The 21,530-nt window shown below is 49.8% G+C and overlaps 1 protein-coding gene across 3 annotated transcripts; it reads left to right on the top strand.

Annotated features, from left to right (window-relative positions):
• The first annotated feature begins 3,119 nt into the window (after positions 1-3,119).
• On the top strand, positions 3,120-21,225 carry ZNF77 (zinc finger protein 77). Of its 3 annotated transcripts, none has more exons than XM_064382114.1 (4): positions 3,120-4,112; positions 14,250-14,376; positions 16,674-16,854; positions 19,550-21,225. In XM_064382114.1, the coding sequence occupies exons 2-4, from the start codon at positions 14,343-14,345 to the stop codon at positions 20,880-20,882; spliced, it is 1,548 nt and encodes a 515-aa protein (XP_064238184.1). In that variant the 5' UTR covers positions 3,120-4,112; positions 14,250-14,342; the 3' UTR covers positions 20,883-21,225. The 3 variants fall into 3 exon arrangements, with proteins under 3 accessions (XP_064238184.1, XP_064238185.1, XP_021532511.2); XM_064382115.1 differs by lacking the exon at positions 3,120-4,112 and adding an exon at positions 8,107-8,207; XM_021676836.2 differs by lacking the exon at positions 3,120-4,112 and having other exon boundaries at positions 12,069-14,376.
• The last annotated feature ends 305 nt before the right edge of the window (positions 21,226-21,530 follow it).

A 21,530-nucleotide genomic window follows, 5' to 3' on the forward strand; every position in this document is an offset into this window, starting at 1 on the left:
ATCCGCCCGCCTCGGCCTCCCAAAGTGCTGGGATTACAAGCGTGAGCCGCTGCGCCCAGCCCCTAAACTTTCTTAAAACATTAGGAGATAGTTCTGCGATTTTTGTTTTGTTTTGTTTTAGCTCATCAGCTATCGCTAGTGTTCCTGTATTTTATGTGTGATCAAAGACAGTTGTTTCAGTGTGGCCTAGTGAAGCCAAAAGATTGGACACCCATGTATAAAGCAACACAGAAAAATTATTCGCACATCTGAAAATGTGAACTACGTGGCCGTCTGGTGGCCAGAAGGGAACATCACAACGCACTCATTAAGAAAAGACACGTCTCCAGAAACGCATAAAAATGACCTTATTTCTGGAAGAAACAAGAGACATTCAAGGAAGAAAAATCCCAACAATGGGAATATCTTTGTACAGCAGTATATTAGCACGAGGAATGTGTTGGCTGGAGGAAATGAGCATTTATCACTTATTTTAGCGTTTATTGTTTATCAGGGTACCCGGGCGTGGGAGGATTGCGCGAAAGGCCACGCCCCCAGCCTCATCCCGAGACTTGTCTGGCATTAGCCACGCCCCAGGGCGGATCCAGAACAAGCCACGCCCACAGCGCGATTCAGCCCTGAGACGCCGTCGAGGGGCGGGTCTGCCAACAACGCCAATCGCGTCTCAGACGGAGGAAACTGGCTTTTCCTGCTCAGCGATTGGAGGACGCAGTCGTCCCACCCACCTTTGAGGCTCCACCAATCCCAAACTTATTACAAGCTCACTTTTCCGCTCCGGGCTGCCCCGGAACCGGAAGCCGGAGCATCGGTCTGTGACCCGCGGCGGCCGTCGCCATTTAGTGGCCTCAGGGCCTCCACTGAGAGCAGTTTCTCTGTCCAGTGCTAGATTTGGCCCTGAGTCTTCTTTGTGGCCGAGGCCAAGGGAGGGAACTCCGGTGCCGGGGCGTGGGGAGGTTTGGGTTAAAGGATGGGGGCAGAGTTCAAAGGTCAAGGGGCGGGTTCCTTAATGGGGGATTCCTGGCTCCACGCCCCAGGGAGGAGGCTCTGGAGGCCAGTGGAACCCGGCTGGGTTTCGGGGGTCTTGGTTGGGGACGCGGGGCGTTTTGACCCCCCTAGGCCTGGGTACCCGTGCCTGTCCCACCATCGGATTTGGAGGGAAGGGTGGGGTTTAGTTGAAATGTAAATACAGCGTGGTTTCCATTTGGCTTAGAGCAAGCGTGTAAAGGGGGTCACCCTCGGGTCTGGGCTGCGAAGTGCAGCCGGGTCCGGTTTCCTTGGGAACCGCAAGATAAGACAGCTGTAGATTCTTATGCCCGGAAACCCCTTATCGGAGGCCTGCACCTGGGTTGGAAATGGAGACGGATTCTCTGTGTCCAAGGAAATCAGACCCTCCGGGCAGAAAAGGGAAGTTCATTCTTACTGATAAAATGTCAATCACTGTGTATGATTGTAATGGGCAAGGTATTTAGCAAGCTAGAAGACATCGATGGTTCAGAAAAAGGTGTCCTTGGCAGAAATACTGTGTTCTGTTAGTTTTCCAGCTGATAGTATCTGGGTCTGTCTTCCCAGCCTGATGAATGTGTAGGCAGATACTTTCTCAGTCCGAGTTGATTTTTATTATCTTGATCGCTGCATCCTGTGCACAGAGGTTTTCTGCTCAGCTGGGCTCCATCCTGGGGTTCCAGTCCTGGCCCCAAGCCTTAATCAGCTCGCTAGTGATATTAGGCAAGTTTGCCAAGCCCCTCAGTGCCTCAGTTTCTACATATATAAAAAGTACATAACATTACTGGTGCTTGTCAAATAATGAGCGCTGTGTGTGGATGATTGTTAAAAGCTCATCATCACCATTATCACCCTCCTGTAAACCTCTTAGACCCCTTAAGACAGCAGGGTTACAGTGGATAAAATGATGGACTTTGGAGAAAAGACTCTCTAAGACCAAATAGAGTCTAAAGCAATGATTATCAAAGAGGGGAGGAGAGACTTTACGCCCAGGGTACACTGACAATGTCTGGAGACTTTTTTTTTTTTTTTGGAGACGGAGTTTCGCTCTTGTTACCCAGGCTGGAGTGCAATGGCGCGATCTGAGCTCACCGCAACCTCCGCCTCCTGGGTTCAGGCAATTCTCCTGCTTCAGCCTCCTGAGTAGCTAGGACTACAGGCACGCGCCACCATGCCCAGCTAATTTTTTGTATTTTTAGTAGAGACAGGGTTTCACCATGTTGACCAGGATGGTCTCGATCTCTTGACCTCGTGATCCACCCGCCTCGGCCTCCCAAAGTGCTGGGATTACAGGCGTGAGCCACCGTGCCCGGCCCCATTTGGAGACTTTTGATTGTCAGAACTAGGGATGAGGGTGGGCTGCTGGCGTCCAGTGCGTGCGGAGGCCCAGGGTGCTTCTCAGCACCCTGCAATGACTAGCACACCAGCCATTTTGGATTTCAGCCCACCTTAATGATCTCGTTTTAATCTAATTCCCTCATTAAAGGCCTATCTCCAAATACCTTCTGAGGTACCGTGGGTTAGTATTTCCACTTACGGATGTATAGGGACACGATTCACCCCTTAATATTATACATACATGAAGCTGGGCACGGTGGCTCCCAGCACTTTGGGAGGCTTGAGGCGGACGAATCACGAGGTCAGGAGTTCGAGGCCAGCCTAACCAACTAAAAATACAAAATTAGCTGGGCATGGTGGCACATGCTTGTAATCCCAGCTGCTCGGGAGGCTGAGGCCAGAGAATTGCTTGAACCTGGGAGGCGGAGGTTGTGGTAAGCTGAGATCGCACCATTGCACTCCAGCCTGGGCAACAAGAGTGAAACTTTGTCTCAAAAAAGAAAAAGAAAATTCATAGAACTACAACTTAAAAAAATTTAATTTGACCAAATAATACTGTAACATAGGAAGGATCCGGTGGCTCACACCTGTAATTCCAGCACTTCAGGAGGACGAGGCAAGCGGATCACGAGGTCAGGAGTTCAAGACCAGCCTAACCAACACGGTCAAACCCCCATCTCTACTAAAAATACAAAAAATTAGCCGGGTGTGTTGGCAAGCGCTTGTAATCCCCAGCTATTCGGGAGGCTGAGGCAGAGAATTGCTTGAACCCGGGAGGCGGAGGTTGCAGTTAGCTGAGATCGTGCCACTGCACTCCAACCTGGGTGACAGTGAGACTCCCTCTCAAAAAAAAAAAAAAAAAAAAAACTATAAAATAAAAGAAGATGCAATACCTGGTTGGGGTTTGGGTCTTGGGAGCACCAGCTCCGAAGAACGTTTTGGGAATAATTGAAGGAAATATCATTATGGGCTAGGTATAAAAAAATAGTTAACTATGTTAAGTGTGAATATGAAGTGTAGGCTTTTAGAGAAAAATACAGACTTTAAAACAGCATTTGGGAGGTGTTTAAGAGCAGAATGTGACAGTGTCCTCAATTTACCTTTTTTTTTGGAGACAGAGCCTTGCTCCTTCACTCAGGCCAGAGTGCAGTGGCGCGATCTCAGCTCACTGCCTCCCGGGTTCAAGCAGTTCTCTGCCTCAGCCTCCTGAGTAGCTGGGATTACAGGCGCCTGCCACCACACCCAGCTAATTTTCGTATATTTAGTAGAGATGGGGTTTCACCATCTTGGCCAGGTTCGTCTTGAACTCCTGGACTCGTGTTCCACTCCCCTCGGCCTCCCAAATTGCTGGGATTACAGGCATGAGCCACCACGCCCGGCCACTCAATTTACTTTAAATTAATTCTGTGTAGGTAGTGAATACACACAGGCTGTCAGTTGGCTAGAACCATTGATTTGGAAACATGGGCTCTTTATCCTCACCTGATATGTTGGGTAATGTGAATATAGCACAAATTTCATATTTGTTTACGTTCAGTTTCATCCCCAAGAAACACCAAATGAACGAAGGAAATTACACACAACTGCAAAGAGCCTGGTAGGGAAACAGGAACTGTGCGCACGTACCTCAAACACCACGCCACACCTGTCTCCTCTGCCTTAAACTTTCCGTTAGATTTCTGACAACCCTCTCTCCACCGCTGCATACGAACTCTGGAGAAATTCAGATTCCCTTGCCGAATTCCAGAAGCCACCTTTGAATCTTCTGCAAGGTAAGTCCCTACATTTATGATAGTATTTATGTGTTTCTTAATGACTTAACATGAAAAGCTGTGCGATTGTTTACTTTTTCGGGGACTCTGATAATACACATGTCTTTCTCTCTCTCTCTCTCTTTTCGTTCCTTCTTTAGGAGTTTTGCTCTTGACACCTAGGCTGGAGTGCAGGGGCACTATCTCGGCTCACTCCAACCTCGGCCTTCTGGGTTTAAGCAATTCTCCTGCCTCACCCTCCCGAGTAGCTGGGATTACAGTCTCCCGCCAACACGCCCAGCTAATTTTTTGTATTTTTAGTAGAGGCGGGGTTTTGCCATGGTGACTAGGTTGGTCTCAAACTCCTGACCTCAGATGACCCAACTGCCTCGGCCTCCCAAAGTGCTGGGATTACATGTGTGAGCCACAGCACCGGCCAGGAAGTCACTTTTTAAATATATAAAACCATTTTCAGATTTGTTCCCACTGGGCATGGTGGCTCACGCCTGTAATCCCAGCACTTTGGGAGGCCGAGGCGGGCAGATCATGAGGTGAGGAGTTCGAGACCAGCCTGACCAACATGGTGAAACCCCGTCTCCACTAAAAATACAAAAATTAGCTGGGCGTGGTGGCGCACACCTGTAATCCCAGCTACTCAGGAAGCAGAGGCAGGAAAATTGCCTGAACCTGGGAGGCAGAGGTTGCAGTAAGCCAAGATCGTGCCACTGCACTCCAGCATGGGTGACAGAATGAGACTTCGTCTCAAAAAAAAGAGAAAAAAAAAACCCTAGTTTTTATTAAAATGTATAATTTTTTATTCAAAGCACTGTGAAAATTGCCACAATCATAACGGAGCCACTAATATTAAGAAACCCTCCCAGAAGTAGAACCAGGGAAGGTTATGAAGAGAGGGTTCTCACATTTATATGCTTAGTAATGAAAAAGACTCTACAAAAATTACAGACTTACACACAAAAATACTTTTACACAGACAGACTGTATGACCCTTGTTACTGATCTTTGTATACAAGGATAATTATTTCTGAACTATTATGTAATCATCACTTTTTTTCCCCTTTAAAAACCTTTGTTGGGCCGGGCGCGGTGGCTCAAGCCTGTAATCCCAGCACTTTGGGAGGCCGAGGCGGGTGGATCACGAGATCAAGAGATCGAGACCATCCTGGGCAACATAGTGAAACCTCGTCTCTACTAAAAATACAAAAAATTAGCTGGGCATGGTGGCGCGTGCCTGTAATCCCAGCTACTCAGGAGGCTGAGGCAGGAGAATTGCCTGAACCCAGCAGGCGGAGGTTGCGGTGAGCCGAGATCGCGCCATTGCACTCCAGCCTGGGTAACAAGAGCGAAACTCCGTCTCAAAAACAAACAAAAAACAAACAAACAAAAACAAACCTTTGTTGGCCAGACTCAGGGGCTCACACCTGTAATCCCACCACTTTGGGAGGCCAAGGCAGGTGGATCATGAGGTCAGGAGTTTGAGATCAGCCTGGCCAATATGGTGAAACCCTGTCTCTACTAAAAATACAAAACGTAGCCGGGTGTGGTGCTGGTGTTCGTCTGTAATCTCAGCTACTTGAAAGGCTGAGGCAGGGGAATCGCTTGAACCCAGGAGGTGGAGGAGGCAGTGAGCCGAGGTTGTGCCACTGCACTCCAGCCTGGGCGACAGAGCAAGACTATCTCAAAAACAAACAAACAAAACCTTTGTCCCAGCCTGGGCAACATGGTAAAACCCCATATATACAAAAAATACAAAAATTAGTAGGGCCGGGCGCGGTGGCTCACGCCTGTAATCCCAGCACTTTGGGTATGCCGAGGCGGGTAGATCACGAGGTCAAGAGATCGAGACCACAGTGAAACTCCATTGCTATTAAAAAATACAAAAATTAGCTGGGCGTGGTGGCACGCGCCTGTAGTCTCAGCTACTTGGGAGGCTGAGGCAGAATTGCGTGAACCTGGGAGGCAGAGGTTGCAGTGAGCCGAGATCGCACCACTGCACTCCAGCCTGGTGACACAGCGAGACTCTGTCTCAAACAAACAAAAAACAAAACTTAGCCTGGTGTAGGGTGGGCCCCTGTAATCCCACCTACTCTGGAGGCTGAAGCAGGAGAATCGCTTCAACCTGGGAGGCAGAGGTTTCTGTGAGCTGAGATTGTGCCATTGCACTCCAGCCTGGTCAAAAAGAGCAAGACTCCGCTTCAAAATAAAGCAAAAAGAAAAACAATTATGTTCGTATGTAAAATGGGAAGGGATACAGAGTTTATACTTCTACTCTGTGTCAATCTGGAAGGTATTTTCTGAGATGAGCAGTCGTGTTCAATGCTTTAGGTATTGTGGCTCAACTCAATAAAAGTATTCAGAGTTTTCATGTCTAGTCCAAATTTATTTAAACTTCTATGATTCTTTTCTCAAATGAGTTAAAACAAGAATTCAATTGCCATATAAGTAGTACAGGCTTTTACTTTAAAACATTCTCTGGGCCGGGTGTGGTGGCTCACGCCTGTAATCCCAGCACTTCTGGAGGCTCAGGTGGGCAGATCACCTCGGGTCAGGAGTTCGAGACCAGCCTGACCAACATGGTGAAACCTCCTCTCTACTCAAAACACAAAAATTAGCCAGGTGTGGTGGCAGGCGCCTGTAATCCCAGCTACTAAGGAGGCTGAGGCAGGAAAATCACTTGAACCTGGGAGGCAGAGGTTGCAATGAGCCGAGATTGTGTCATTGCACTCCAGACTAGGTGACAGAGAGACTCCATCGCAAACAAAAAAATTATCTAGAAACCGTCAAACTCGGGCCTAAAAGGGTTTTTTTTTTTTCCTTCCCACGGCCAAGTGTACACTTGAGAGTTTTGTTTTTTGAGATGGGAGTCTCACTCTGTCACCCAGGCTGGAGTGCAGTGGCGCGATCTCGGCTGACTGCAACCTCCGCCTCCCGGGTTCAAGCAATTCTTCTGCCTCAGCCTCCCGAGTAACTGGGATTACAGGCGCTCGCCAGCCTGCCCAGCTAATTTTTGTATTTTGAGTAGAGACAGGGTTCGCCATGTGGGCCAGGGTGGTCTCGAACTCCTGACCTCTGGTGATCCGCCTGCTTCAGCCTCCCAAAATGCTGGGATTACAGGCGTCAGCCACGGCGTCCGGCCGAGAGGTTTTTTCTTGTTGCCCAGGCTGGAGTGCAATGGCGCATTCTCGGCTCACCGCAACCTCCGCCTCCTGGGTTCCAACGATTCTCCTGTCTCAGCCTCCCAAGTAGCTGGGATTACAGGCACGCGCCACCACGACCGCTAATTTTTTGAATTTTTAGTAGAGACTGGGTTTCACCATGTTGGCGAGGATGGTCTCGATCTCTTAACCTCGAGATCCACCCGCCTCCAGCCAAGAGTTTTAAAGAACACAGCACATTCCTGGTGGGGTCCATACTCCTGAGGGGTCTGGTCTTCTAGTCTCCAGGTCTCTAGACCCCAGGCGTCCGCGCCCACGCGGGACAGCCAGGTGACGTCACGGATACGGTCCCGCCCCCACGCAGGACTGTACTCCACGGGACTGCTCGCCCTTCCCCTCCTTCCCGCAAGAGGGGCCGCTCCGAGGGTAAACTGAGTCTGGAGTTCCCGCGGTCAGGGAGGAGGACGCGGGAGGAGCGGCCGAGCTGCGAGGAGAGGCCAGGCTTTTCCGGGACTGTACAGGGTTCCCCCAGATCCGCACATCCCCGGCTGGAGGGTCAGCCACGCGTGTTTTCGACGCGGTCTTCAATCAGGAGGCGGGGAGGCCTAGAGAACTATCCAATCAGAACAGGCAGGGGCGGGGCCCAGGAACTGTCCAATCAGAGACGTGAAGCCGAGGTGGTGACCTGCGCAGTCAAGGGCGCTAAGGGGACGGACATGGGAACTCTCCAATCAGGGGCGCTGACGTCACAGCATTTTCCAATCAGAGTCACTACTTCACGAGATCTGTCCAATGAGGCCCGGGGGACGGTACGCTGAGTTCCTCTCTTCCCTGCGCGCCGCCGTCCTACCCTGAGCGGCTCAGGTGTCCCTGTGGAGCTCGCCTGCGCCGGCTGCGGGACCGCGGGTGCTCACCTGGAGAGCCCAGGAACGGGCGGGACATGGTTAGTGCGGGGCGCGAGCCGAGCCTGGGCCCAGGGCGGGGTGGGGCGGCCGGAGGAAGCTGAGCGCCTGAGTTCGTGACCGGAGGCGGCTGCGGGACGCGCGGGACGAACGCCTGGGCCCCGGGGACGCTGTCACAACGGCCGAGCGGTAGGGCTGGGGGCAGCTTTGGGGGACAGTAGAGGTGGTCCGGGCTCCAGGAGTTAATATCTGGGGACAGTAGAGGTCAGGAGTTTGGAGGCAGCTCGAGGGGACAGCAGAAGCGGTCAGGGGCTCTTTAGGGGAACGGTAGAGGCGGTCAGAGGCTTGAGGGCAGTTTAGCGAGGAGTTGGGCTCGAGGGAAATGTCGGGGGACAGGAGAGGCGATCAGGGGCTCGGGGGCAGCTTGAGGAGAGGGCAGGGGCAGTCAGGGGCTTGGTGGTCAGTTTGGGAAGGTCTGCCAAGGAGGGAGGTGGTGCTTTGCCTTGCAGCCTGTCAAATAAAAATAAAATCCTGGCTAGAGGAGAGAAAAATAGGGATAAGCCCCAGCCTCAGAAAGCTGCCAGCTCTCAAACAGGAAAAGGCTTTACTTTTATACACAAGAAGGGGTTTGGAGGAACTTTTTAGGAGACAAACAGAAGCGGGGGGGGCGGTGGTTAACAGTAAATGTACCTCCTTGTGGTCAGCTAGCCCAGGGGAGGTGACGGGGGCTCCACACTTACTGCTCGATCAGACTAAGGGGGCCACTTTAAGTCCAGGGGCCTGTGGAGAGGACAGAGGGCTGAGTAACGTTTGGGGAAGAAATAGGATGCTGTGAACACGTGGTCGAGACTGTACAATAACCCAAACATAGTAGGGAAACTTTTATGAAAAAAGGATTATTAGGATGGGCGCGGTGGCTCATGCCTGTCATCCCAGCACTTTGGGAGGCCGAGGCAGGCAGATCACAAGGTCAGGAGTTCAAGACCAGCCTGACCAACATGGTGAAACCCTGTCTCTACTAAAAATAAAAAATTTAGCCGGGTATGGTGGCGCATGCCTGTAAAGCCCCAACTACTTAGGAGGCTGAGGCAGGAGAATCACTTGAACCCAGGAGGCGGAGGTTGCCGTGAGCGAAGATTTCACCACTGCACTCCAGCCTGGGTGATGGAGCGAGACTCTGTCTCAAAAAAAAAAAAAAGGATTATTGCAAGGTTTGGGGGAGGGGGAGAAGGGATTGTGGCAGTAGGGCGAGGGGTTAATTGGATTGGGCAGGGGAGGAATGCCAGAAGTTTGGGGTTCTATTGCAGTGGGGTGGGGGAATAAGCAACAGGGGTGTGGGGACAGTTGATGATTGGGCTGGGGGGCTAATGCTGTAGCCACAGGGAGACAGCTGCAGCGGGAGAACTCTGACCATCAAGCATGCAGCCATCTGAAGAGCTGGCTAGACCAGGCACAATGGTTCATGCCTGTAATCCCAGCTCTTTGGGAGGCTGAGACAAGCGGATCACCTGAGGTCTGGAGTTAGCCTGGCCAACATGGTGAAACCCCGTCTCTACTAAAAAATACAAAAATCAGCTGGCATGGTGGTGTGTGCCTGTAATCCCAGCTACTTGGGAGGCTGAGGCAGGAGAATTGCTTGAACCTGGAGGCAGAGGTTGCAGTGAGCTGAGATCGCACCACTGCACTCCAGCCTGGGCAAGAGAGTGAAACTCTGTCTCAAGAAAAAAAAAGAGTTGGCTGGAACAAAGGTTTTCTTTTCTTTCTTTCTTTCAGTCAGTTCTCACTCTGTTGCCCGGGCTGGAGTGCAGTGGTGCGATCACGGCTCACTGCAGCCTCAACCTTCTGGACTCAAGCGAGCCTCCTGCCTCAGCCTCCTGAGTAGCTGGGACTGTAGGCATACACCACTGACCCAGCTAACTCTTACAAAATTTTGTAACAGCCAGGTGTGGTGGCTCACACCTGTCATCCCAGTACTTTGGGAAGCTGAGGTAGGAGGATCACTTGAGTCCAGAAGGTGGGGACCAGCCTTGGCAATATAGTGAGACCTAAATATGTTGCCCAGGCTGGTCTCAAACTCCTGGGCCTCATAAAGTGACAGGATTACAGGCGTGGGCTATTGCACCTGGCCTTGAAGCCGTTGTTCTTTTATGGATCGGAGTGAACAAGACTATCAGCAATCAGCTGTGGGGAAGTAGAATAAAAGGCCAGCATCTGGCCAGGCGCAGTGGCCCACGCGTGTAATCCCAGCACTTTGGGAGGCCCAGTCGGGAGGATCACCTGAGGTCAGGAGTTCGAGACCAGCCTGACCAACGTGGAGAAACCCCATGTCTACGAAAAATACAAAATTAGCCAGACATGGTGGCACATGCCTCTAATCCCAGCTACTCAGGAGGCTGAAGCAGGAGAATCGCTTGAACTGGGGAGGCAGAGGTTGTGGTTAGCCGAGATTTCGCCACTGCATTCCAGTCTAAGCAACAAGAGCGAAACTCCGTCCCAAAAAAAAAAAAAAAAAGCCAGGATCCCTGGAGAGTGAATCCAGTAATCCTGATGCCGGCCTGTTCTCTGGAGTCGCTGCCTTCTGGCGGAGGGTGGGGCCGTGCAGGGCCCTGGAGAAGGAAGGAAGCTCACCCCAGACTTGGACTGTCGAGCATTTTGTTCTGGTTGAATAGTGGGGACAACCAGGTCCGTGAATCATTTCTGAGACAAAGAACAGGGCCTCAGGGGGTCTGAGTCTGGCCTTGTCATCTGCAGGAATCTTAGTGGTATGGGAAGGGAGGTCCTTGCTGTGCCCAGTTCCAGCGCCCAGAGGGTGGGGAAATGGTTTCCAGGCACACAGAGCTGAAGTCGGTTCAACATTGTCACCTGACAGCTGCGAACGGCCTCGTCTATGTCCAGCTCAGTACGAGTTTTGCTCCTATTTCAGCCCCAGGTTTCAGTAAATGTAAAATAATGAGGCTGGGCACGGTGATGGGCACCCTGTGGTCCCAGGCACTTGAGCGGCGAGAATCGCTTGAACCCACGAGTTTGCAGCTGCACCACTGCACTCCTGCCTGGGCAACAGAGCTAGACTGTGTCTCAAAAAAAAAAAAGTATAAATGCTTTCTGCATTGTTTTCTTGTCCTTAGTGAGGGCGGCGAGTGTCTCGGATGTGTTCTTTGCTTTCTGCCCCTGCCTGGTGTTATTCTGTGGCTGCCTGAGAAGGCTGCTGTGGAAAACTCTGAAATTCGGAAAATGTTGCATCTTCCATCGGGATGAGGGGAAGGTGCGCACACACAGCCCCACACCTTACTTCGAGGTGGGAGTGGGTGTGGGTTGAAGAGATTCACGGAACTAGCACTGCCTTAGGCAGGGGCAGAGACTGTGAGAACGTGTGATCCTGCTCCATCTCCTGTTTGCATCTGCACGTCAGATGGATGTGAATGCTGTAAAGTACGTCCTGCAGTACTGAGAATGGTCCGTCCTGATTAGCTGACTGACAGACAGTTTATCATGAGGATGATCTTTAACTGGTAGCTGTTTTCTGCAGGGGACTGTTTGTGGGATTAAAAAAACTTCTAGATTAGTCTTCTGGAATCCACCACTCACCCCTTTGTCCTTCAGCCCAGGCTGAAAGTGGTGATTTGGCTGCGTTCTTATTTTTATTTTTTTGAGACCGAGTCTCGCTCTGTCACCCAGGCTAGAGTGCAGTAGCTCGATCTCGGTTGACTGCAACCTCCACCTCCCGGGTTCAAATGATTCTCCTGCCTCAGCCTCCCAAGTAGCTGGGATTACAGGGGCGCACCACCACGCCCAGTTAATTTTTGGCGTTTTCAGTAGAGACAGGCTTTCACCATGTTGGCCAGGCTGGTCTCAAACTCCTGACCTCAAATGATCCACCTGCCTTAGCCTCCCACAGTGCTGGATTCCAGATGTGAGCCACTGTGCCCGGCCTCAGCTGCGTTTGTCTTCAGACCCCAGGTTAAGGGACTTTGGTTGAAGCGGATGTAGCACCTGGAGAGGGCCCACGTGGGCTTCGTGCCATTCATATGTCCTTGGATGAACGTTGCTTTGCGATGCAGTTTCCCACCTGATGCCTCTCAGGTTTCTGGATATGGTGGATGGCGGAGAGGATGAACTGCTTGTCGGGGGCATCTGTTCAGATGACTTGGCAGTTTTCTTTAATGCGGTACTGTGATAGACGAGTTCATACTTCTTTTTTTTTGGAGACAGGGTGTCACTCTGTTGCCGAAACTGGAGTGCAGTGGCGTCATCTTGGCTCACTGCAGCCTCAGCCTCCCGGACTCAGATGATCCTCCCACCTCAGCCTCCTGAGTAGCTGGGACTCCAGGTGCACACCACCATACCTGGCTCATTTTATACTTTTTGTAGAGACATGGTTTCACCATATTGCCCAGGATGGTTTCAAACTTCTGGGTTCAAGTAGTCCTCCTGCCTCGGTCTCCCAAAGTTGCTGGGATTATAGGCATGCGCCACCAAGCCCAGCTGCTGATAGCGTTTTATTTATTTTTTTAATCTTTATTTTTTTTTTAAATAAAGAGATGAGGTTTCTCCATGTTGGCCAGGCTGGTCTCAAACTCCTGACCTCAGGTGATCCACCCACCTTGGCCTCCCAAAGTGCTGGGATTACAGGCGTGAGCCACCGTGCCCGGCTGCTGATAGCATTTTATCGTAAAATAGAACACACGTAGAACTTTTGTAAGGCAATTGCAGAGTCAACTGAAACATCTTAAAGTGGAGAGTGTGTAACGACAGCCAGGCCATGTATGTGGCTGGGTATGGTAGCTCACGCTTGTAATCCCAGCACTTTGGGTGGCCAAAGCAGGTGGACCACAAAGTCAGGAGATCCAGATGATCCTGGTCAACATGGTGAAACCTTATCTCTACTAAAATACAAAAAATTTTGCCGGGCGTGATGGTGCGCGCCTGCAGTCCCAGCTACTTGGGAGGCTGAGGCAGGTAAATCACTTGAACCTGGGAGGCAGAGATTGCAGTGAGCCAAGATCACACCATTGCACTCCAGCCTGGCGACAGAGCAAGACTCTGTCTCAAAAAAAAAAGATAAGTAATGGTAGACTTCTCCCTCCACATCAGGCCAATACAATATCCTAAATTTTTTTAGCTTTTTTTTTTTTTTTTTGGTTTTACCATGTTGTCCAGGCTGGTCTCGAACTCCTGAGCTCAAGTGATCTGCCTGCCTCGGCCTCCCAAAGTGTTGGGATTACAGGTGTGAGCCACCTCACCCAGCCACTATCCTAAATTATGAGGAAATAATCTCCTTGCTTTTCTTAATTTTTTAAAAATTAATTTAATTTTTTTTTTTTTTTAGAGACAAAGAGTTTTGCTCTCTTACCCAGGCTGGTGTTGAACTCCTGGCCTCAAGTGATCTTCCCACCTTGGCCCCCCAAAGTGCTGATACTACAGCTGAGTAAGAAATAATAAAGTTTGACTAAGTCACGTCAATTTCCATTTTACCTGAATGATTGATGTTATTTTTTTGAGACTGGGTCTCTGTTGCCCAGGCTGGAGTACAGTGGCACAATCAGTTCACTGCAGCCTTGAACCCCTGGGGTCAAGCGATCGTCCCCCCTCACCCTCTCTAGTAGCGGGGACTACAGGTGTGTGCCACCGTGCCCGGCTAATTTATTGTATTTCATTTTTTGGTGAAGATGGGATCTCGCCGTATTGCCCAGGCTGTTCTCCCAACTCTTGGCGCTAAGCAGTCCTCCCACCTCAGCCGCTAAAAGTACTGGGATTATGGACACGCGCCACCAGCCTTACCTTCGTGACGTTTTCAGATTTTCCGGTGTTTACCCTGCCCTCACATCCGCCCTTTCTCAGCAAAGATTTGTGCGTCTCCCCCAGAGGCTGTCATTGCGCTTCGCTTCCTGTCTGGAAGGCGCTCACCACGCGGAGTATACTGCGCGTTTTGCATAGTGTTTGTCACCTCTCACAAGAACGTGAGGTCTGTGTGGCTTGGAGTTCATGAGTTGAGTCCAGTTCCCCAGGCTGTCAGCCTCGCCCCTCCTCCTGCGCACACGGGGGAGACGGGGCCTTGCTGAAGTGGGCTGTGTGGGATGTTTCAGGACTCGGTGGTCTTTGAGGAAGTGGCTGTGAGGTTCACCCCGGAAGAGTGGGCGTTGCTGAGTCACGCTCAGAGAAGACTCTACAGGGATGTGATGCTGGAAATCTGCAGGAACCTGGCCTCCTTGGGTAAGGATTCATGCCTTCACTACGTCCCTGGAGAGCAAAGATACCTTGGTTTGGTTTTCATTTGAGGTCAGAAGTAGAAATATGTTGGAAAGAGACAGACATGATCCCAACCCGCGTGGAATATGGAGTCAAAAGGCTTCTCCATGAAAACAAAGTTGTGTGTATTATTGATATTTTGGTTTTCTTTTTTTTTTTTTTTTTTTTTTGAGACAGAGTCTTACTCTGTCGCCAGGCTGGAGTGCAGTGACGTGATCTCGGCTCACTGCAACCTCCACCTCCCGGGTTCAAGTGATTCCCCTGCCTCAGCCCCCCGAGTAGCTGAGACTACAGACGAACACCACCACGCCCGGCTAATTTTTGTAGTTTTAGTAGAGATGGGGTTTCACCATCTTGGCCAAGCTGGTCTTGAACTCCTGACCTCTTGATCCACCCGCCTCAGCCTCCCTAAGTGCTGGGATCATAGGCGTGAGCCACTGCGCCCGGCTGATATTTTGGTTTTCTTAATCACCAGTCTTGAGGCTGCCCACATTTTACAAGTGTGAGCATAGTATCCTGTGTCCCACTCGGGCAGTGAAGACAGCTTTGTGGTTCACCCCACAGAGTAACTGTGCTTTGAAAATCGAAGTACGCCGTGATAAAGTAAACCACAGTTCCACTGGGAGTGATCCACACTTGACGTGGTAATTTTGCCACAGTTAAAACTCACGTGCAGTCATCACTGCTGGTCTGGGAGGCGGAAGTGCTGGCCTATGTCGGGGAAGCATTTGATGCCCTTCACAGTCCTCCCTCATCATGTGATTCTCCGGAGTGGGAGGTGCTCACACCTGAGGGCAGCCGGGCACCGTGCAGGACGGACTCCTGTCAGTCCCTGTGCTTGTGAGCACCAGGAGAGCAGCAGCCCTCTGGAGGGGTGGCTCTGGATAAGAAGGTTCTGTTACGCAGTGTGAGTTAGAAACACCAGCCCTTTCACCAAGAAGGAGGAGGTGTGTCCTCTCTCAGCTGCTCAGCTGCCCTGTGTGGCTTTTCCTCCATCCTCCTGCACTGCCGTCCTTCCCTGGGGAAAGCCTCTGTATTTCCTCTTATAAAAGGAGCATTTGCGCATGTGCGTTTTCCCCGCCAACTTTGTACTTTGCTTTTCTGATAATATTTTACTTAACATCAGTCTCCATCAGTTTGGAACTATTCTATTTCTTTTTTGTTGTTGTTGTTTTTGAGATGGAGTCTCGCCCTGTTGCCCGGGCTGGAGTTCAATGGTGCGATCTCAGCTCACTGCAACCTCTGCCTCCTGGGTTCACGCCATTCTTCTGCCTCAGCCTCCTGAGTAGCTACGATTACAGATGTCCACCACCACATCCAGCTAATTTTTTGTATTTTTAGTAGAGACAGGGTTTCGCCATGTTGGCCAGACTGGTCTTGAACTCCTGACCTTGTGATCCTCCCGCCTTGGCCTCCCAAAGTGCTTGGATTTGGGAGCATGAACCACTGCCCCCGGCCATGGAGCTATTCTATTTCTTAGTAAACAGGCTGCCATGTTCACCTAGTCATCTTTTTTTTGGGACAGGGTCTTGCTCTGTCACTCAGGCTGGAGTGCAATGGCCCAATCTCAGCTCACTGCAGCCTCTTCCTCCTGGGTTCAAGCAATTCTCCTGCCTCAGCCTCCCAAGTAGCTGGGGTAACAGGCATGCACCACCATGTCCTGCTAATTTTTTTGTATTTTTAGCAGAGACGGAGTTTCACCATGTTTGTCAGACTGGTTTTGAATTCCTGACCTCAGGTGAGCCACCACGCCCGGCCCTATTCTTTTTTTGAGACAGGGTCTCGCTCTGTCACACAGGCTGGAGTGTAGTGGTGCGATCATGGCCCACTGCAACTTTGAGCTCCTGGGCTCAAGTGATCCTCCCTCCTTGGCCTCCCGAGGATCTGGGATTACAGGTACACCACCACACATGGCTGAGTTTTTCTTGTTATTGTTTGGAGATGAGTCCTCCTTGTTTTTCTGTGTTGCCCAGGCTCATCTTGAGCTCCTGGGCTCAAGCGATTCTCCTACCTTGGCCTCCCAATGCATTGAGATTACAGGCATGAGCTGCTGCACCCGGCCCGCCTGTGTTTTATTATTGCCAAATTCCCAAACAGATGAGGACCTCAGTCTCACTTTGATAGCATGTCTGTTCTTCCTGCCCATAAACTGTGGTTTCAGTTTTGGATTAGTATATGAAAAGAAATCCATATGTGATCTACTTCCTCTCCTTTATGCCAGCATGTTCTCCCCTAAGAAATTGTGTAATTGATTGTTCCAGATAGTTGCATTTACGTTAGAACCAGTGGATCAAGTTCTCAGAGAGAAGTTTTCGGGAATGAAATATCCAATGAGGAGGAAATTGCAAAATTCACGAGAAGTGATTACTGGTCTATTTTTGGACAAAATTGGAGATTTGATGACATTGGAGATCAGCACCAAATCCCAGAGAGGCATCTGAGGTGAGTGGCACTCAACCAGAGGGAGGGGCCACTCCACAGAGTGTCTGACCAAATTGCAATTAACAGAAAAGCGTAAACAGCTACACAGTTCTACACTCACAGACACTTTTTTCTTTTTCTTTCTCTTTAAAAAAAAAAAAATATATATATATATATATATTTTTTTTTTTTTTTGAGACGGAGTTTCGCTCGTTACCCAGGCTGGAGTGTAATGGTGCGATCTCGGCTCACCGCAACCTCTGCCTCCTGGGTTCAGTCAATTCTCCTGCCTCAGCCTCCTGAGTAGCTGGGATTACAGGCACACACCACCGTGCCCAGCTAATTTTTTGTATTTTTAGTAGAGATGGGGTTTCACCATGTTGACCAGGATGGTCTCAATCTTGACTTCGTGATCCACCCGCCTCGGCCTCCCAAAAATATATTTTGATAATTACTTTTATTTAAATTAATTTATTTTGAGATAGAGTTTTGCTCTGTTGCCAGGCTAGAATGCAGTGCCGTGATCTCAGCTCACTGCAACCTTTGCCTCTCAGGTTCAAGCGATTCCCCTGCCTTAGCCTCCCAAGTAGCTAAGACTAAAGGCGCATGCCACCACGCCTGGCTAATTTTTTGTATTTTAGTATAGACGGGGTTTCATCATGTTGGCCAGGATGGTCTCGATCTCCTCACCTCGTGATCTGCCTGCCTTGGCCTCCCAAAGTGCTGGGATTACAGGTGTGAGCCACTGTGCCCAGCCTATTTATTTATTTATTTATTTATTTATTTATTTATTTATTTATTTATTGAGACAGAGTCTTACTCTGTTGGCCTCCCAAAGTGCTGGGATTACAGGTGTGAGCCACTGTGCCCAGCCTATTTATTTATTTATTTATTTATTTATTTATTTATTTATTTATTTATTGAGACAGAGTCTTACTCTGTTGCCAGGCTGGATGGAGTGCAGTGGTGCAATCTTGGCACACTGCAACCTCCGCCTCACGGATTCAGGTGATTCTCTTGCCTCAGCCTCCTGAGTAGCTGGGGCTACAGGTGCGTGCTACCACGCCTGGCTAATATTTTTGCATTTTTAGTAGAGATGAGGTTTCACCATGCTGGTTAGCCTGGTCTCAAACTCCTGACCTCGTAATCCGCCCACCTCGGCCTTCCAAAGTGCTGGTATTATAGGTGTGAACCACCGCACTGGCCTATTTGTTTATTTTTGAGATGGGGTCTCCCTCTGTCACCTAGGGTGAAGTGCAGTGGCTCTGATTTTGGCTCACTGCAACCTTTGCCTCTTGAGCTGAATCAATCCTCCCGCCTCATCCTCCTGAGCAGCTGGGAAGATAGGCACACATCACTGCACCTGGCTAATTTTTGTATTTTTGTAGAGACGGAGTTTCACCATGTTGCCTAGGCTGGTATCAAACTCCTGGACTCAAGCAGTCCACCTGCCTTGGCCTCCCAAAGTGCTGGGATTACAGATGTGAGCCACCGTGCCCGGCCAAGACTTTCATAAGCGTATTTTCATGAATGTGATGTTGATGTTGCATGTCTGAAACAGTTGGAAACAATATCAGGAAACCTCATCTATAAGAAACACTGGGCCGGACGCGGTGGCTCATGCCTGTAATCCCAGCACTTTGGGAGGCCGCTGAGGTGGGCGGATCACGAGGTCAGGAGATCGACCTGGCCATGGTGAAACCCCGTTTCTACTAAAATACAAAAAATTTAGCGAGATGTGGTGGTGCACACCTGTAGTCCCAGCTACTCAGGAGGCTGAGGCAGGGGAATTGCTTGAACCTATGAGACGGAGGTTGCAGTGAGCCGTGATCGAGCCACTGCACTCCAGCCTGGCGACAGAGCAAGACTGTCTCAAAAAAAAAAAAAAAAAAGGCCAGGTGCAGTGGCTCACACCTGTAATCCCAGCACTTTGGGAGGCCAAGGCAGGCAGATCACGAGGTCAAGAGATGGAGACCATCCTGGCCAAGGTGAAACCCCCGTCTCTATTAAAAATACAAAGAAAATGAGCCAGGTGTGGTGGTGTGTGCCTGTAGTCCCAGCTACTCGGGAGGCTGAGGCAGGAGAATTACTTGAAACTGGAAAATGGAAGTTTCAGTGAGCTGGGATTGCGCCACTGCACTCCAGCCTGGCAATAGAGGCGAGACGCCATCTAAAAAAAAACTAAAGATTCTGCTTTGGAGGAGCTAGGAAAAAAAAAAGAAAGAAACAAACACTGTGGGCCGAGTGTGGTGGCTTACGCCTCTAATCCCAGCACTTAGGGAGGCCAAAGTGAGCAGATCACCTGAGGTCAGGAGTTCAAGACCAGCCTGGCCAACATGATGAAATCCCGGCTCTACTAAAAATACAAAAATTCGCCAGGCATGCCTGTAATCCCAGCTACTCAGGAGGCTGAGGCAAGAGAATCACTTGAACCGAGAAGGCAGAGGTTGCCGTGAGCCAAGATCGTGCCACTGCACGCCAGCCTGGGCAACAGTGAGACCTGTCTTAAAAAAAAAACAACGAAATTTATGGCTGCAGTTGAGCCTTCAGCTAGAGCATTGAGCTTGTTCCCCATAGAAACAAGGCAGACAGTGCTGAAAATAGCCCCATTCAGTGAAATTGGCAAATATGTAATCAAAGTAATCACTAAATACCATTAATAAATTAATCACTTAGAATCATTAATGACTAGTATTGTGTTTCCTATTTTGAACAGAAGTCAGCTGGGGATCCTCTGTGAAAGTAATGAAGGTCATCAGTGTGGAGAGAGCTTGAGCCATACTGCGAACCTTCTTGTGCACAGGTGTTACCCTACTGAAGCTAAACCCACTGCACGCGCTAAGTGTGGCACAGCCTCCAAGAATCTGCAGAGATCTCACACCAGGCAGAGGCTGCATCTGTGTGAGGAGTGTGGGCAAGCCTGCAGCTGCCTCTCCTGCCAAAGCCCTCCTGTGAAAACTCAGACTGTAGAGCAACCCTGTAATTGCCAGGACCCAGGGAGAGCATCTGCGACCTACGTGAAAAGTCTCAGCAGTAAAAAGTCTTACGAATGTAAGAAATGTGGGCAAGCTTTCACTTGTCCCTCATCTTTCAGGGCACATGTGAAAGGTCACCACGGGCAGAAAACCCATGCCTGTAAAGTATGTGGGAAGACCTTTAGGTATTACTCCTACCTTACACGGCACATAAGAACTCACACGGGAGAGAAACCCTATGAATGCGAAGAGTGTGGGAAAGCCTTCAGTTGTCCCTCGTACTTTCGAGAACACGTCAGAACACATACTGGAGAGAAACCGTATGAATGTAAGCATTGTGGAAAATCATTCAGTTGTTACTCTTCCTTTAGAGATCACGTGAGGACCCACACTGGAGAAAAACCCTGTCAGTGTAAACACTGTGGGAAAGCGTTCACGTGTTACTCATCTCTCCGAGAACACGGGAGAACGCACAGCGGAGAGAAACCCTATGAATGTAAGGAATGCGGCAAAGCCTTCAGGTACCCCTCCTCCCTGCGAGCACATGTGAGAATGCACAGCGGAGAGAAGCCCTACATGTGCAAGCAGTGTGGGAAGGCCTTCGGATGTCCCACCTACTTCAGAAGACATGTGAAAACACACAGCGGCCTGAAACCCTACGAATGTAAGGAGTGTGGGAAAGCCTACAGTTTTTCCTCATCCCTTCGAATCCATATGAGGACGCACACTGGAGAGAAGCCCTTCGAGTGTAAGCATTGTGGGAAAGCCTTCAGCTGTCACTCCTCCCTTCGAGAGCATGTGAGAACCCATAGTGGAGAGAAACCGTACGAATGTAAGCAGTGTGGGAAAGCCTTCAGCCATGCTCAGTATTTTCAAAAGCACGTGAGAGCACACAGTGGAGTCAAACCCTACGAATGCACTGAATGTGGGAAAGCCTACAGTTGTTCCTCGTCCCTTCGGGTGCACGTGAGGATGCACACTGGGGAGAGACCGTACGAATGCCAGCAGTGTGGGAAAACCTTTCGGTATCTTGCTTCGCTCCAGGCACATGTGAGGACACATGCAGGAGCGTGAATCTACGAATACAGTGGACCTGGGAGAGTGTTCCACCTTAAAACCTTGTAAATGTGAGACAACACTGGCAAGAAACCTTACTTATGTAGAGAATGCAGGAAAACCTTCTGGTATAGCACTTACTTTTTAGGTAAAAAAAAGAGTAGGAGAGAAATCTCTGAATTATGATTAATATGATATTACCTTTACCTGCCTCAGCCTTAATACTGATTCTCTGTGTGTAATTTCTAGTTAATGTTTGTGATGTAAACACTTAAGATAATAGATACCCTGTTTTGTACACTTTGAGCTATACTATGTATATTTTGTCATTTAGGACTTCAAATAATTATATTTGTCTCATTCCATTGCAGTGTCTTTTGGACCCAGGGGTGAGGAAGTGGCTTTTTGTTTTCCTGCATCACTTGGTGTGAATTTAGATGAAACATTTTTGATTCCTACTTTCTTGTTTGTTGGTTTGTGTTTGAGATGGAGTCTTGCTCTGCTGCCCAGGCTGGAGTGCAGTGGCACAATCTCAGCTCACTGCAACCTCTACCTCTCTGGTCCAAGTGATTCTCCTGCCTCAGCCTCCCAAGTAGCTGGGATTACGGGCACCCACTGCCACTCCCAGCTAGGTTTTGTATTTTTAGTACATAGGGATTTTTACCA

Source organism: Aotus nancymaae, unplaced genomic scaffold, assembly GCF_030222135.1.
Source record: "Aotus nancymaae isolate 86718 unplaced genomic scaffold, 86718_ANA_hifiasm-v0.15.2.pri h1tg000028l, whole genome shotgun sequence".
Taxonomy (NCBI): Eukaryota; Metazoa; Chordata; class Mammalia; order Primates; family Aotidae; genus Aotus; species Aotus nancymaae.